At 50.0% G+C, this 17,133-nt stretch overlaps 1 protein-coding gene across 1 annotated transcript in view; it reads left to right on the top strand.

The window, feature by feature from the left end:
* Positions 1–17,133, top strand: part of CSMD2 (CUB and Sushi multiple domains 2) — a 695,284-nt gene that overhangs the window by 246,993 nt on the left and 431,158 nt on the right. The window contains exon 4 of the mRNA XM_088835123.1: positions 5,818–6,012. Coding sequence (XP_088691249.1) covers positions 5,818–6,012 — 195 coding nt within the window. The remainder of the gene's footprint in view (positions 1–5,817; positions 6,013–17,133) is intronic.

The raw sequence follows: 17,133 nt of genomic DNA, 5'->3' as shown, positions 1-17,133 counted from the left end.
GGATGGAGGGTGCTGGATGATGGTGCCAGCAAGATCTAGACTCGCAAGCTGTCCCGGCCGGCCCCCTGCCCTGCGGCCTCAGGGGAGCTGCTTACGCTCTCTGTGCCTCCGTTTGCTTTACTTTCTCATCTGTAAAATTAGGACAATGACATCACACATGACTGTTCTGAGGATTAAGTAAAATAAATGTATAGCCTTGGGCCCAAAACATAACAGGAACTCAGTTCAGTTCAGTTCAGTCGCTCAGTCGTGTCTGACTCTTTGCGACCCCATGAATCACAGCACACCAGGCCTCCCTGTCCATAACCAACTCCCGAAGTTCACTCAAACTCACGTCCATCGAGTCGGTGATGACATCCAGCCATCTCATTCTCTGTTGTCCCCATCTCCTCCCACCCCCAATCCCTCCCAGCATCAGAGTCTTTTCCAGTGAGTCAACTCATCGCATGAGGTGACCAAAGTATTGGAGTTTCAGCTTCAGCATCAGTCCTTCCAATGAACACCCAGGACTGATCTCCTTTAGGATGGAATGGTTGGATCTCCTTGCAGTCCAAGGGACTCTCAAGAGTCTTCTCCAGCACCACAGTTCAAAAGCATCAATTCTTCGGTGATCAGCTTTCTTCACAGTCTGACTCTCACATCCATACATGACCACTGGAAAAATCATAGCCTTATAAATCTAGCTTTTTTTCATCTGTACATCAGCCCTGTTATGAGTTGAATTGTGTCCCCCTGAAAGAAATTAGGGACTTCCCTGATTCATGGGGTCGCAGAGAGTCGGACACGACTGAGCTGATAGCTCAGTTGGTAAAGAATCCACCTGCAATTCAGGAGACCCTGGTTCTATTCCTGGTTTGAGAAGATTCGCTGGAGAACGGATAGGCTACCCACCCCAGTATTCTTGGGTTTCCCTTGTGGCTCAGCTGGTAAAGAATCCACCTGCAATGCAGGAGACCAGGATTCAATCCCTGGGTTGGGAAGATCCCCTGGAGAAGGAAAAGGCTACCTACTCCAGTATTCTGGCCTGGAGAATTCCATGGACTGTGTAGTCCATGGGGTCAGAAAGAGTCAGACACGACTGAATGACTTTCACACTCACTTCAAAGAGATGCTGAAGACCTAAGCCCAGGACCTGTGGATATGACCCTCTTTGGAGATAGGGCCTTTGCAGATGATGGAGTTAAGATGAGGCCATTGGAGTGTGTCCTAATCCAGTATTGTTGGTGTCCTTTTAACAAGGTGAAATTTGGACACAGGGAAACAAAGGGAAAATGCCCAGTGAAGGTGAAGGGTTGGATGGAAGCATGGACAAGTCAAGGAACGTTAAAGTTTTCTAGATAAAGACCAGAAGCTAAGGGGATTCCCCTACAAGTTACAGAGGGATCATGACCCTGCCGACACCTTGATTTTGGACTTCCAGCCTCTGTAGTTGTGAGACAATAAGTATCTGTTGTTTTAAGTCACCCAGTTTGTGGCACTTTTTTGTAGAAGCCCTGGGAAGTTAATACAGTCCACCCCTTCACTCTAGAGGAAGAAAAAGAAAGAACCTTACTTTCAGATGAATAACCAAATGATGAAGCCCGGAGAGGTAGCATTTATGGCTCAGGGTCACTCAGCTGGAGGTGGGTGAGCTGAGGCTTGAATCCAGGCCTCTCTGAGACCAACACCTGCCCTCTCTTCACGCCTTGTGCGGCCTCACAGCAAAGCTCAAGTGAAAAAAGGAGGTGGGGTTGGAAATGAGTCCCCCACTCATCACACGCAAGTCCCAGTGGAGGTGCCAGGTCAGAGTGGTCTGATTGTGAACAGCTCATTAAGTAAAGAGCAGTGAGCATCTGAGAGTGACTTTTTAAAAAGAAGCGGAATTTATTTATAGTGATGTTCCAGTCATTAATTTCAAAGGAAGAAAGCCCAAAGCAGAAGTAGGTTCATTAAAAATTTGACATTACTAATTTAATTAAATTGGGTTTTTGCATCTCGTTGTGGAAAATGAAACGTTAGTTCTACACCAGTTCTTAGCCCATTTCCCCAGGTTGGGTCCCTCCCCTAATCTTAGCTTGCTTTCTCCTCCAAATGTTTACCTGACCCACCCCTTGCACCCCCAACACTCACAAACACTCACATCACAGTCTCTGCCTCCGCTGTAGCCAGCAACTTGGGATTATGGGAAATGCCAAGGAAGCCGGCAGCAAGGGATTATGGGAAATGCCAAGGAAGCCAGCAGCATGGGATCATGGAAAATGCTAAGGTATCCAGCAGCCCAAAGACTACATTCTTGGCTAGGCTAATAGGATGATGAGGTCAATCCTTTTGTCTGGGTTATCTCGCTTGTCAGAGGTAGAAAATAGGTAGAGAAGAGCTCTTTAGCCCTTAAGATACTTCTCCCACAAAAACATAAGCCATTTAAGGGGCAGAGACCCTTTCGTCCAGTTCACTGCTCTGTTACCGGCGTAGAGTGCAGCAGGCCCACAGTACATTTTCATTGCGTGAAGGAATTAATGCATCAGTGAGGAATTCTTTCAAACAACTAATTAATGAACACTCAAATATATCCCTACAAGTACCAGACACTGTGTTAGGCTCACAGGGACTGCATAGCCCTACAGCACAATGGGAGGGCAACATCTGCCGTTTTTGAGCACCTACTCTGTGCTGGGCACTGTGCCAGCCATGCATTGGTTATGATCAGTAACCTGGTCAACCCCTAGATATTGCTGTCCTCTTTCAGTTGAGGAAAGTAAGGCTCAGTGAGGTCACATGACTCAAGGCCAGGGAATAAGACAGTGACAGCACCTGGCTTCAGACCAGATTAAGCTAGAACCAAAGTCTGCCCTTTCCTTCCACAAGAAGGGAGGAGAGGAGAGGGCAGAGGGAAAGCCTTCTTGCTGAGGGCTCTGAGATCAGTGTGGATGGCTGAGATGGTCCTGAAAAATGGCAATATGGGCTGGAAGAGGGTGCATCAAGGACCAGGGAAGCTTTCTAGAATCCAGCCTGGTCATCTCCATTTCTTTATTTCTCATCATTGTCACCCCTCCCCTCTTACTTCGGGCTCCCTGAACTCTTAGGTGTCTCTGGCCTCAGGGTCTTTCCACATGGTATTTCCTCTGCCTGGAACATTCTTGGACCTAGCTAATTCTTACTAATCTCACAAGGTTCAGCATAAACATCTCTTCTTCCAGGGAGCTGGCTCTGACTAACCCCCACTGGGTTTGGACCCTGCCTGGTTCCTATCTCACTATAAAGGACTTAGTATACCTTTAAAGATACGCATGTCCCACTGCACTGGGAACTCAGATTCTCCTGTGTGGTACTCTCTGTATCCAGGCTCTAAGCGCTTTATATACCTCCACTTATTTAATTGTCACAACAACTCCAGAGGAAGGTACTGTTGTGAACTGCCTCTTACAATGGAGGAAACTGAGGCCCAGAGAGGTGAAGAGACTTGCTCAGGGTCCCACAGGTAGTAAGCCACCAGGGAGGGATGTGAACCCAAGCACTGAGGCTGTTAGGCCTGTACTTTCCACGGTCTTTCTCTATGGCCTCTCAGGGCTGGTATCCATAAACCATCATCAGATGAAGTAACGGAGAAGTACTTTGATGGCAAGTTTTCCCAGGTGGTGCAGTGCTAAAGAATCCTCCTGGCAATGCAGGAGATGCAGGAGACGTGGGTTTGATCCTTGCGTTGGGAAGATCCCCTGGAGGAGGAAATGGCAACCCACTCTAGTATTCTTGCCTGGAGAATCCCATGGACAGGGGAGCCTGGAGGGCTACAATCCACAGGGTTGCAAAGAGTTGGACATGGCTTAGCAACTGAGCATGCATGCATGCACTTGGGTGGCAGTCTGGATGCAGCTGTGACCACTTGTCTTCACCTTATGGGGAGGTGTGGAATGGTGAGAGGTGAGACCTTCTGGGCACAGGCAGTTGCAACTCGAGGAAGAAAGGCACAGGGTAGGGGGAGCTGGGTCAGAGTGAACAAGTGACTCGGGCACAGAGGTGATGCGCGCCCCCTTTCTCCCTCCTGATCGGCAGTCCTGATGCTCTAGCACCCTCAGCAAGACTATTTCCTCTGCATAATGAACGCACATTGGCAGCTGGCCGTTACTGCTCTGACTCAGGTGGCACTGTATGTGGTATTCTCCGGCTCCCCATTCTCCCCTTGAGACGGGTCAGTCCGATCAGAACTCAGCTTCTTGTCTCCCTACCTCACTGCCTCTTTCCAGCACTAATTACCCCTTCAACTCCCCTAAACCCACGGGGCCAAAGTCCTCTTCTGGCTGCCAGGGCAGATGCGTGTAAAAGAAAGGACATCGGATTTAATGAGCACCTACTTGGTGCCACTGTCTGTGTCCCTTCCACGGTGTTCAGTGGGAAGGGCTGTGGAGTCTGAGATCAGAGCACTCAACCCCAAGAGATGAAAGTGATTTCCCTGGGGCATCTCAAGTGATGGGATAGACTCGTTACTGAACCAGGTTCGTTTTGCCCAACGCACAGCAAGCCACAGCGCTGAGATGTTTGCAGCAAAGAGAGGGTTTAGTCACAAAGCATCCAAACGAGGAGATGGGAGAACAAGTCTCGGATCTGCCTTCCCAAAGGCAAGTTCAGTTCAGTCAGTCATGTCCGACTCTTTGTAACCACATGGACTGCAGTACGCCAGGCTTCTCTTGCCAATCACCAACTCCCAGAGTTTACTCAAACTCAGGTCCATTGAGTCGGTGATGCCATCCAACCATCTCATTCTCTGTCGTCCCCTTCTCCTCCCGCCTTCAATCTTTCCCAGCATTAGGGTCTTTTCAAATGAGTCAGCTCTTCACATCAGGTGGCCAAAGTATTGGAGTTTCAGCTTCAACATCAGTCCTTCCAATGAACACCCAGGACTGATCTCCTTTAGGATGGACTGGTTGGATCTCCTTGCAGTCCAAGGGACTCCCAAGAGTCTTCTCCAACACCACAGTTCAAAAGCATCAATTCTTCAGCGCTCAACTTTCTGTATAGTCCAAGTCTCACATCCATACATGACCACTGGAAAAACCATAGCCTTGACTAGAAGGACCTTTGTTGGCAAAGTAATGTCTCTGCTTTTTAATATGCTATCTAGGTTGGTCATAACTTTTCTTCCAAGGAGTAAGCATCTTTTAATTAAAAGGCAAGGACCCGGGATATTTGTGGGATAGAGACCAGAGAAGCAAGGTGGTCTGAGGCTGGGGGAGCATGGGGAGAGGTGACTGGATAAAGGTTCAGTGGTCATCCTTCTGCACATGTGTGGCCTCTGCATATTTGAGGGCACTTAGCACCATCCGAGGGTGGGGTTTTCAGCCCTCTGACATCAAATGGTCACGGAGTGTTCACTTACACATGCCCAGTGAGAAAATGGGTGGTGTTATCTAGTCTTAATCAGCTCAACCAGACACAAGTTCCAGGAAAACAGTTCAGGCAAGCATTTGTGGTTTGCGCTCTGCGCTGCTTGGAGGAGGACGTGCAAGCCTTTTGTAGCAACAAATAAAGTGACCCTGCATGGCAAAGGCAGGATCCAGCTGTAACTGATTGAACTGATCCACAGCTTCAAACATACTTCACACCCAGGGCTGCTCATGGAAAGGGCAGGACATCTGGATGTTCAGAAATAAATTGCACTTGGGACTCCCTTTGAACATGTGACCCCTGTGAGTACTCAGGGGCCAGGCAGCCATGAGGGCACAGTCCTGTCCTAGGGAAGAGAGGAGGCTTGGGGAGGAGGGTTGCCCAGGGAGGTGGCACTCGGAGGCAGGGGATCAGGGCTGGAGCCCCGTTCACAGGCTGCGTCTCTCTTTCTGCTCACAGTTCTCCCCAGCCACACATGTGGGAACCCCGGGCGGTTGCCCAACGGCGTCCAGCAGGGCTCTACCTTCAACCTCGGTGACAAGGTCCGCTACAGCTGCAACCCCGGCTTCTTCCTGGAGGGCCACGCTGTGCTCACCTGCCACGCTGGCTCCGAGAACAGTGCCACGTGGGACTTCCCACTGCCCTCCTGCCGAGGTAGGTGGCCAGGGTGGGTCTCAGGGGTGGATGGCCCCTGGGAGGCCTGCTGGACCTTCCAGTGGGAGCCTGTCTCCATCTGCTCCAGCAGGAGGTGGGGTCCCCACTACGGGGAGCATGTGTCTTGGAGCCACCCATGGTTCTCAGGGGCCCCGCTATTCAGGGGGCTTTTAGGCTTCATCAGACCTCCCAGCCCTCAGGTACCTACTCCCTCAACCTCCTTCCTCCACATCAGCAAATTTATTTTTAGCTGGTCTGCCCTCCACTCATGCCCTCCTGTCTTAGAAGAGACATCGTTTCTCTTCCTGTTACCGACGTGTCTCCTGTGAATGGCTCTCTCCCGGCTGCTTTCCTCCTGACCTCACCCTGGCAGTTCTCGCTTTTCTTTAAATTCAACCCCTCTCTCTGTTTCATGGTGTCCTCCTCTCAGCCTTCAAATATTCTCAGAACCTCTTTACCCCAACACTGCCCCCCAGGAAGCCCCACCTCCCTTCGTGCTACGTGGACCTCAGCCTCCCGGCTGGGGGAACCAGCTTATCCTGGCTTCCCCAGCACATTCCCATTTCCTAGCTCCCAGAGCGGAGAAGGCAATGGCAAGCCACTCCAGTACTCTTGCCTAGAAAATCCCATGGATGGAGGAGCCTGGTAGGCTGCAGTCCGTGGGGTCGCTAAGGGTCGGACACAACTGAGTGACTTCACTTTCACTTTTCACTTTCACACATTGGAGAAGGAAATGGCAACCCACTCCAGTGTTCTTGCCTGGAGAATCCCAGGGACGGGGGAGCCTGGTGGGCTTCCGTCTATGGGGTCACACAGAGTCGGACACGACTGAAGTGACTTAGCAGCAGCAGCAGCAGCAGCTCCCAGAGTCCTGTATCTTGGACACCCCCCTCAGTTCCAGGCAAACTGAGACAGTTGATCACCCTTTTCCCAGCCTATTTCTCCCTCTCCCCACAATAATCAAGCTTATTTCTAAGATAATTTCTCATGCTTCTTATCTGATGGCTAAAATAGCACATGATCATTTTAAGTGATCTTAGCAAATACAGAAGAGAATAAAGAAACAAAATTTGCCTGTTTTAACCATGATTTTCAAATATTCCCTTCCCATATTCTTCCTCTCTTTTTTTTTTAATGGAAGAATAGCTGATTTACAATGTCGTGTTAGGTTTAGGTGTACAGCAGAGTGATCCAGGCTTCCCTGACAGCTCAGTTGGTAAAGAATCAGCCTGCAATGCAGGAGACCCCAGTTTGATTCCTGGGTCAGGAAGATCCACTGGAGAAGGGATAAGCTACCCACTCCAGTATTCTGGCCTGGAGAGTACATAGTCCATGGGGTCACAAAGAGTCAGACACGACTGAGTGACTTTCATTTTCAAAGTGATTCAGATGTACATATATCTATATATATTCCTTTTCAGATTATTTTCCATTATAGGTTATTATACGCTGTTGAACATATTGATAGTTTCCTGTGCTAGAGAGGAAGACCTGGTTATTTATCTATTTTATAAGTAATAGTGTATGCCTATTAATCCTAAACTCTGGATTTATCCTCCCCCACCCCTGGCTTCCCCTTTGGTAACCATAAATCTGTTTGCTTCATCTGTGAGTCTGTTTCCGTTTTGAAAATAAGTTCCTTTATGTCACTCTTTTTAGATTCTACATACGTGTGCATGTGCACATGCTCAGTCATGGCCAACTCTTGGTTGGTCTTTCTGTGGATGGACTGGGCTGGAGTGATGATTCTCCCCCAGTGTTCACATCACAGCAGTACTTCATGGGTGTGCAGAGCCTTTGGGGGGCACAACTCTCCCCCAACTCGCTCCTGACTCCTGTTCAGCCTCTCAGATGATGATAATTCTTTCCCCCTTCCTTCTCCACTGGCTTTTCTCTCCATCTTCCCCTTAAATGCCAGAGAGTCCAGCATGGCCTCTTCTCTGGGAACTTCTTGCATCTCTTGGAGTTTCTCATCCACTCTGCTGTGTGTGCTTAGTCGCTCAGTCATGTCTGACTCTTTGTGACCACATGGACTGTAGCTCACGAGGCTCCTCTGTCAATGGGATTTCCTAGGCAGGAATCCTGGAGTGGGCTGCCATTTCCTTCTCCAGGGGAACTTCCCGACCCAGGGATCAAACCTGCATCTCCTGTGTCTCCTGCATTGCAGGTGGATTCTTTACCCACTGAGCCTTTGGGGAAGCCCACTAGGGCTGTTGCTTGGAGTGACAACTGTTGCTTGCAGTGACACTTTGATCTCCAACCCTCCCTCTGTCCTAAGCATCTGGCCCACAATTATATCAAACTCTCCTGAACCCCTTCCTTCAAATGAGGCATGTCCAAACCTAACACTTTCTTTTTTCCAGAACCTGCTCTTTTTGTTGCACTCCCCAATTCGGTGATGAGTGTCACCATTCAAGGTGGCCAAATCAGACATGCCAGGGGCATCTAACACTCCTCATCCTCTTTGCTCCCAGCATCCTTAGTCATTGTGTCCTTACAAATCCTTCTCTGCACTGACCTTCCCCTCCACACCTCTGCCGCTTTTCAGGGAACCCCACGGCTGGGGGTCCAGGCTCTCTCACCTCTTACTGTCTCACTGCAGAGGATCTCCAGCCCTCCAGCCCTCTCACCACACACATCCCAATTCATTTTCCACTGCAGGAGTGAACTTCTTAAGACACAGATCTGACAGCATCACTTCATGCTTAGATTCCTGCCAGTGGCTCTTTATCACTAACAGGGTCAAGTTCAGATTCCTTAGCATGGAGCATAACACCCTACTGGAAGGAGTCCCAGACCGACCTTTCTAAGTCATTTCTAAGTAACTTGCAATTAGCCACATCAGAAATTCTCCCTTCTGAAACACACACTCCAGGAAAGTCAGTCAAGCACATGAAATCTTACTTTCAGGAGGGCTTTGAGCCTCGGAGATTCCTGAGGGACCAAGGGGGCTGAGAAGAGGCAGGGGGGAATGAAACACTGTCCTATTCTCAGAGCCCCCAGAGCCCCCCATTCCCTATGCTTTGAGGTCCATTATTCTAATTCACTACGTGGTGCATGAAGAGCTAAGAAGCATTCCCAATAATGCCCATGGTTTTCTCAAAGTGATTTTCCAAACTGCCTTTCCTTTGGAGGCCAAACTGAAAGGAACAGAGAAGGGTACTTCTTGTGTGTGCTGGACGCCAGGAGCCACGGTCTTGCCAAAGTTAATGGAGTCAGACTTGGGGAGGATTAAAGCCTTTTGGCCTTTCTTCCTCTCTCATAGAACTCTCAGGGAGCAGCATCTGTGAGTGGATTAACTTCATCCATTGGGCAGTGGCCCGTAAATACTTGCTGAGTGAAGGATGGCTGGATGGGTCTGATTCACCATCAGGATTATGTAGGCCTGTGAACCCAAGGGAGAAATTACTGGCCTGGGTTAGTCCACCTGCCCAGCTGCTTGGAGTGACATGAGCTCTTTGGGTCCAAGGCTTCGCAGAACATGTTGAAGGATGGTGTACCTCTGCCTCAAACAGTACATGCCACCCACCTGGCTGAAAGGAAGACTTGGAGACACAGCCCAGATGAAGAGGGAACAGGGACCAACTGGAGCCTGGGGGCAGAGCAGGAGTGAATCTGACCTCTCAGGAGGCCCATCCCAAGGCTACTAGCTCATCAAGGTTTGGCCCAGCTGGCAAAGGGAAGGAGGCAAGATTTCCCTTCAGTTTGTGTTATTTGGGGGCATCTTTTCAAAGGCAGATCTCCTTGGAGGCCCTAAACCTTGTTGAACCTTTCTGATTCACAAGGAAGACCGTGTGGATTTCAGCAGTGGGCCTCTGACTTGTGAGGCGCATTGGCCCTGGATCAAAAAGGGCTGCAGGGGGAAAGAAAGGGGTTCATATGCTCTGGGGGCTGAGAGGCAGATGGTAGAAAGAGAGCAGCCTGAACAAGATAGACTTGGTCTCTGAAGTCCGAGTCCAGGCTGCCCCCAAACCCAGGGAGATGGGCACTTGGTCTGCAGCAGCTTGGATGGCTAGTGCCCAGCTGTATTCCAAATGTTCTGGATCCAGGGAGAAAGCCTGCAAAATATGAGATAGAAGCAGAATTCCGGCATGGAGAGAGCATAGATTCAAACCTACATTCAACTCTAGCCATGCCAGCTCAGAGCTGTGGGTCACTGGCCTGCCGCCAAGCCTGAATCTTAAAGCCAGGACATGAGTAGTAGCCTTAAAGGGTGATTGTGTACACATTCATTTGCTCAGCATTTAACAACTTTTTTAAAAGATTTTTTTTTGACATGGACCTTTTTTTTTAAAAGTCTTTATTGAATTTGTTATAATATTGCTTCTGTTTTATGTTTTGATTTTTTAGCCATGAGGCATGTGGAACCTTAGCTTCTCAATCAGACATCGAACCCACACCCCCTGTGTTGGAAGACAAAGTCTTAACCACTGGACTTTCTAGGAAATCCCAGGAGTTAATTTAACAACTTTTGATTGAGTACCTACTGTGTGCTAGCCAGTCACTGACTCAATCTTTATTAAATTCTTGTTAAGTGCCAGATATTGTTCTAGATGCAGAGAACTGCAGTGATTAAGAAGTCAGACCAAGTTCCATGAGCTCATAGAGTTTACACTTTAGCATCTGGGAGGCAGAAACAGACAAAAGTCAAAGAAACAATTTTCAGATTACCACTGGAACTATGAGGGAGCTGAACTAGCTAATGATAAGGAAGGGAGCTGTCAGGAGAGGACTCTCAGGAGGTGACATTTGAACTGCGTCCTGCATGACAGGGCCTCCCAGAATGGTGCTGGTGGTAAAGAATCCACCTGCCAGTGCAGGAGATATCAAGAGATGTGGGTTCAATCCCTAGGTCGGAAAGATCCCCTGAAGGAGGGGATGCCAATCCACTCCAGTATTCTTGCCTGGAGAATCCCATGGACAGAGGAACCTGGCAGTCTGTAGTCTATATGATTGCGTAGAGTCGGACTTGGCTGAAGTGACTTAGCACGCCTGATTGACAAGAAGGAGCCTATTGTGTGAAGACCTGGGAAAAGGAACCACAGATGCAAATACCCTCAGGTGGAAGAGGGCTTGACATGTTAGAAGAAGAGAAAACCAGTCCTCGGGGCAATGCAGAGTCAGGGGAGGAGATGAGGGGAGTAGATGGGGCTGTGGACAAGTTTGGAACAAGAAGTTTGGGTTTGATTCAAAGTTCAGGAGGTAGCCAGGGAAGAGCTTTATGCACAGGAGTGGCACAATTGAACTGACTTAAAAAAAAATTTTGGATGCTAGAAGGGAGAGGGCTTTTAGTTGGCAAGAGGCGAAGCTGGAAAGCCAGTTAGGAGGCAGCTATTGCAGGTGTGCAGGCTGGAGCTGATGCATCTCAGTCAAGGGTGGCCATGGTAGAGATGGAGGGAAGGGGGCAGATTGGGTCTGTGGTTTAGGAGCACAGGCAGCAGCCTTGTGATGAAATGAATGCAGGTGCTGGTGGAACAATGGGTCAAGGTTGACTCCTAGGCTCCTTCTGGAGTGCTGGCAGGGTGGGGATGCCAGTAACCAAAATGGGGATGACTGGAGCAGGGAGCAGGAAGTGTGTACCCTAAAGACAGTCAAGAGAGCTCATTTTGTCTAGGTCAAGTTTGAAAAGCCTATGATATCTCCAAGTAGAGGGTATCAGTTCTACAGCTAGAGGCAGTTCAGAGCTAGAAAGATCAGGAGAGGGATAAGAGAGCCAACGTGGTGATGGAAATAGCTTAGAGGGCCTGGGCACTGCACGCTGGGCCCCGTTGTGCTGAGCCAATTATACAACATACAGCAGGCACCAAATGCCATGGCGGGCAGTGTGAACACTGAGTGTTTCTGACCATGGAGCCTTGGAAGGGACTGTGGCTCCCAGAGAACATTCCTAACTACAGTGTCCCTCCGCTGCCACTGAGATCGCTGGTCCTACTTCTGTCGTCTTTGCCATCACTGGTGGCTCAGACAGTAAAGAATCTGCCTGCAATGCAGGAGACTTGGGTTCTATCCCTGGGTAGGGAAGATCCCATGGAGAAGGGAATGGCTACCCACTCCAGTATTCTTGCCTGGAAAAGTCCATGGACAGAGGAGCCTGGAGGGCTATAGTCCATGGCGTCGCAAAGAGTCAGACACAGCTGAATGACTAACATGCTCACTTATCTTTATTGCCATCACTACTGTTACTCTAGCAAAACCACTCAGAACGTGGTCTCTGGAGTCCAGTCACCTGGATTCAATCCTGTCTGAGTGACTTTGGGCTAGTTGCTCAACTTCCTGTGCCCTGGTCTTCTCACCTGTGGATGATAAGAAGAGCCGTACTTAACTCATAAGCAAAGGGAGGCTGAAGTTGATGAACACGCTGTGTGCAGCAGAGGGCCTGGCCCCGCTGAGGTACATCCCCTACATGGGTCAGCCAGGCCAGGGGCTGCCCCGTCTCCTGTGGTTTCCCTTTGACCTTCCTCTTGAACTTGTCCCAGAAGCTCCTTAGGAGAGAAACCTCAGGGAAGGGCCTGAGGTGGTTCTGCTGGGCATTGCTGCTTGAGGATGGGGGCCAGGGTCTGAGGGACCCAGGTTTCCTATGAAGAAACCTGACCCAAGAACTTGCCCAGCTCTACCTGATCATAAGTGGTGAGGCCCTCCTTGTGGAGATAGCACACAGCCCCTGCCTCAGGCCCCTCAGGAGAAGAGAAGGAGAGCAGGAGGAAGCTTCTCCCACCTGCAAAACCCCGCTCTGGGGTCTGGGGCTTCCAGGAGCCTGTGTCAGGACTGGCATCGCAGGGGCCAAGACCCGAGAGGCAGAGAAAGAGGTGGATAATGGCGTGGAGTCTGAGCATCCTGGATTCGAATCCTGGACCCAGCATTCAGTAGCCATGTGACCGTGGGCCAGTTTAGAAAACTCTCTGAGCCTCAGTTTTCTCCTCTGTAAAGTGTGGATGACATAACACCTGTCTCTTTGAGCAGGTAGAGAATCAAATGAGAAAATGCAGATGCAGGGGAAGCATCTGCCGTGACATCTGGCCTGTAATGGAAGCGCAACCGAGAAGAGGTGCCTCACTGAGCACCGTGTCCTCTCGGAACAGCACCTCGGGGGCGACCTCAGTGGAAGGAGGCTGGGGGTGGCAGAAATAGTGATGCTCTTGGGCAACTGGCAGTTTCTTCATTTTAGAACGAGGTGTCCTTGTGGGATGAACTGAGAGAAGCACTGGGTATACTCCTGTGTATAAAATAGCTAGGTAGAGGGCAGCTGCTATGTAGCACAGGGAACTCAATGCGGTGCTCTCTGCTGATCTAGAGGTGGGTGGGAGGGGCCCAAGAGGGCAGCTGATTCACAGTGTTGTACAGCAGAAACTGACACAACATTGTAAAGCAGTTATATTCCCACTAAATAAAAAGAAGGGGTGTCCTCAAGAAAGCCAAGGATAAAGGGGCACCTGATATGAAGAGCTGACCTATTGGAAAAGGCCCTGATGCTGGGAAAGACTGAAGGCGGGAGAAGGGGACGACAGAGGATGAGATGGTTGGATGGCATCACTGACTCAACGGACATGAATTTGAGCAAACTCCAGGAGATAGTGGAGGACATGGGAGCCTGGTGTGCTGCAGTCCACGGGGTCACAGAGAGTCAGACACGACTGAGCCACTGGACAACAACAGCAACAAAAAGGGCAGAATTCTGAGCCCCCAGAAGAGGGAACTGATGAGGAACTCTGAGCTTCGCGGGAGAAGGAAAGAGGGGCACTGCCTGCGTCTTTGGGGCTCTCATGCCCTGGCTCTCTCAGCCTTGCACTTGGGTTGTCAGATGGCGGCTTCTCTCCAAGTGGGGCCGATTGAGATTTTCCTTTTCTCAGAAGCTGAGTAGCCTTGAGCAGGGAAGACATGGTCAGAAACCCAGTGCCGAAGACCTCACAGCTTCTAGGCATGCAAGATAGTGCACTGGAGTTGGTTTCAAATGGTGGGGGGTGGGGAGGGGCATGACGCAAGTTCCTCCATCCCTTCCTGAAATTTGTGAGTCACCAGAGAGTTAGCAGCCATCACAGGGGGCTGAGGGAGAGTTCCTAAAATTATAGTTAATTGAGGAAATTTCAGCGGAACTTAAAGACGATCATAAATAAAGCCATAAACTTGGAAAGGCAACTATCAGCATAACACACCTGCACCCTAGGATAGACATGACTTAATGGCGATGGAGAATGCCCATCGCCAGAGAAGGAGGAGGTGTAAATTAATATTTTAGGAGTGTGGTGTCAGCTGAAGGTTATATTTTACGACTCTGAGGTTGTAAGCATGAAATATGATGCCTTGTTTAAAGTGTGAGAAAATCTCCAAACAACTTTTACAGCATCTTCAATCAAAACAGGATGATGCAGGAACAAGGGTGTCAGAGGAGCCTAAGAGGGAGGGAAGATCCCACCAGCAAAGGTGCCATCTTCAGAGAAGACTTGTGCCTCTAGCCACAGGGTCTCAGACTCCCGAGTACCTCAGTTCCGCACAGTTTAGATGGCATTGACTAAAAGTGGGACATTTGGGAATGAACTTGAGTCAGTAGAAGTACGGTGGATGGACCTAGAGCCTGTTATACAGAGTGAAGTCAGAAAGAGGAAAATATCATATATTAATGGATATATATGGAATCTAGAAAATTAGCATGGATGAACCTATTTACAGAGAAGAAATGGAGACACAGATGTAGCTGTATTAATTTGTCTGCCTTGACTCTTCCTTTGTTTCTGAATTTTCTCATTTTTCTAATTTTATTTACTCTTTGGAATTGGAAGAAGACCTAGGAGGCTAAAGAAACAAGAGATACCGAGAATGTGTGTGGGGGGTGGGGCATGGGGGGGAGGCTCTGTCCCTGAAAAAATCCTGCAGGGTCCTGCTCAGTTTCAGGAGGTGTGATGTCATGAAGTGAAGTGAAAGTTGCTCAGTCGTGTCTGACTCTTTGCGACCCCATGGACTGTATAGTCTATGGAATTCTCCAGGCCAGAATACTGGAGTGGATGGCCTTTCCCTTCTCCAGGGGATCTTCCCAACCCAGGGATGGAACCCAGGTCTCCCGCATTGCGGCGGATTCTTTACCAGCTTCCCCAGTAGAGGAGACCATAGTCCAGGTGCCAAAGAGGCTCAGCTGGAGTCCCAACTTGGTCTCCTACTGTATCACCTTCTGAAAGTTACTGAATCTTTCTGAGCTTCAGTTTCCTGTTTGATTTATTTGTTCATCAGGTATTTACTGGGTGCCTCCTATATACTAGAAAGTGTGGTAGGTGCTGGGGACAGAACAGACATGGACCCTGCACTCACCGATTTTACTGTCTAGACATTAAATTACTCAGTTGATCAATTAATTATGGTAAAGTATGTGGTACTCTGAAAATATATGATGGGGAGAGGGGGTATTCTGTTTCTGGAAACATCCTTGAGGAAATGACTCTTAAATTGGTACCTAAAGGCTAAGGAGGGGCCAACCAGGCCCAAGGAGGTAGGGAAGAAGGTTCCAGAAAGAGAGAATAGCCTTTTCACAGGTACTTGGGCAGAGGGATGCTTGGTGCAGCAGAAGAGCTGGGAGGAGGCCAGTGTGGTTATGGGAAGTAGGTGGGGGAGCGGCTGGTATGAGGGGAGGCCCTGTGAGGTCCTTGTCAGCCCCCAGAGATTCCGCTTTCTCCTGAAGGACAACAGAGTTGTCGAAGCTTCCTATGGAGGGGCGTGGTGTCATCAGGTGTGTTCTTATTGGGATCACTAGAGAGTTGGACTGTAAAGAAAGCTGAGCACCGAACAACTGATGCTTTTGAACTATGGTGTTGGAAAAGACTCTTGAGAGTCCCTTGGACAACAGGGAGATCCAACCAGTCCATCCTAAAGGAAACCAGTCCTGAATGTTCATTGGAAGGACTGATGCTGAAGCTGAAACTCCAATCCTTTGGCCACCTGATGCGAAGAGCTGACTCATTTGAAAAGACCCTGATGCTGGGAAAGACTGAAGGTGGGAGGAGAAGGGGATGACAGAGGATGAGATAGTTGGATAGCATCACCGACTCAATGGACATGAGTTTGTAAACTGCAGGAGTTGGTGATGAACAGGGAGGCTTTGCGTGCTGCAGTCCATGGGGTCACAAAGAGTCAGACACGACTGAGCACCTGAACTGAACAGGCCTCTGTGTGAGGAATGGGTGGGCAAGTGCAGGAGGGATGCTTGGAGACAGGCGGGAGGCTGGAGGCTCTGCACACGCGATGGCCCCTGGAGACAGCTCAAGGTCCCTGAGCTCCTTCCCTGCTCCCTCACCTTTCCACCCGAGGGTTTCCCCTCTAACCTCTACCCGACTGCTCCTTCTCTGCCTCCTTTCAGGAGCCTCTGCTTCTGTCTGCTGCCCATTAAATATTGCTTCTGTTCCCGGCCTTCTACGCTCCCATGGAGCCTGACCCACTCCCAGCCTCTTGGGCTCCAGGCTCCGGGCCCTCTCCATGGTGCCCCCAGCCCATGTGCATGGCGACTTTTCAGCCTCTTCTGCACTCACCACCAGTGTGGGGGTGGGGAAGCGGCACCCCGTCCCCATCACTGCCGTAATCAGCGCTTTTGGCCCACTGCAGACCTCAGGGTCCGCTTTCCCTCCTCCTCTCCTTTGCGGTCCACTCCAGGGTAGAGGCCACATCCTCTTGTTTCTCCCCGAGACTTGCTCTTGGATCTCTTCTGCTCCTTCTCCGCTTTCCCACGGCTCAGAGTTCAGGCTCTGACGGTGGGAATGGCCTCTTCACCGTTCTCCTCACTACTTCTCCCTGCCTGCCATCCTTGCCACCCCCCAAACCACAGCATCCATCCATCATGCAGGGACCAGAGTCACTTTCTAAAGCAGACCTGGCTTTCACTCCCTGCTGACAGTCCTGACAGTCTCCCCGGCACCAGCAGGGTAGAATCCCTCCCTTTAGCAAGCCCTCCAAGGCCTTTCTGATCGGACCTCCACCTCCCTTTCCACGTCCCCCCCACCGTTCATCTCATGCATCCTACACCACCTGGAGGGAAAGTGGCCCACTTCCCAAGCACACCAAGCCCATTAGGGCCCCCCTTGCCCTCAAATGCCCTGCTTCCTCTGCGGGGAAGCCCATTTTTTCTCTCCCTCCATGCTTGCCTAT

This window comes from Moschus berezovskii, chromosome 4 (assembly GCF_049115385.1).
Source record: "Moschus berezovskii isolate FMDL1 chromosome 4, NW_MosBer_1.0, whole genome shotgun sequence".
Lineage (NCBI taxonomy): Eukaryota > Metazoa > Chordata > Mammalia > Artiodactyla > Moschidae > Moschus > Moschus berezovskii.
This window is presented reverse-complemented; position numbering and strand designations above follow the sequence as displayed.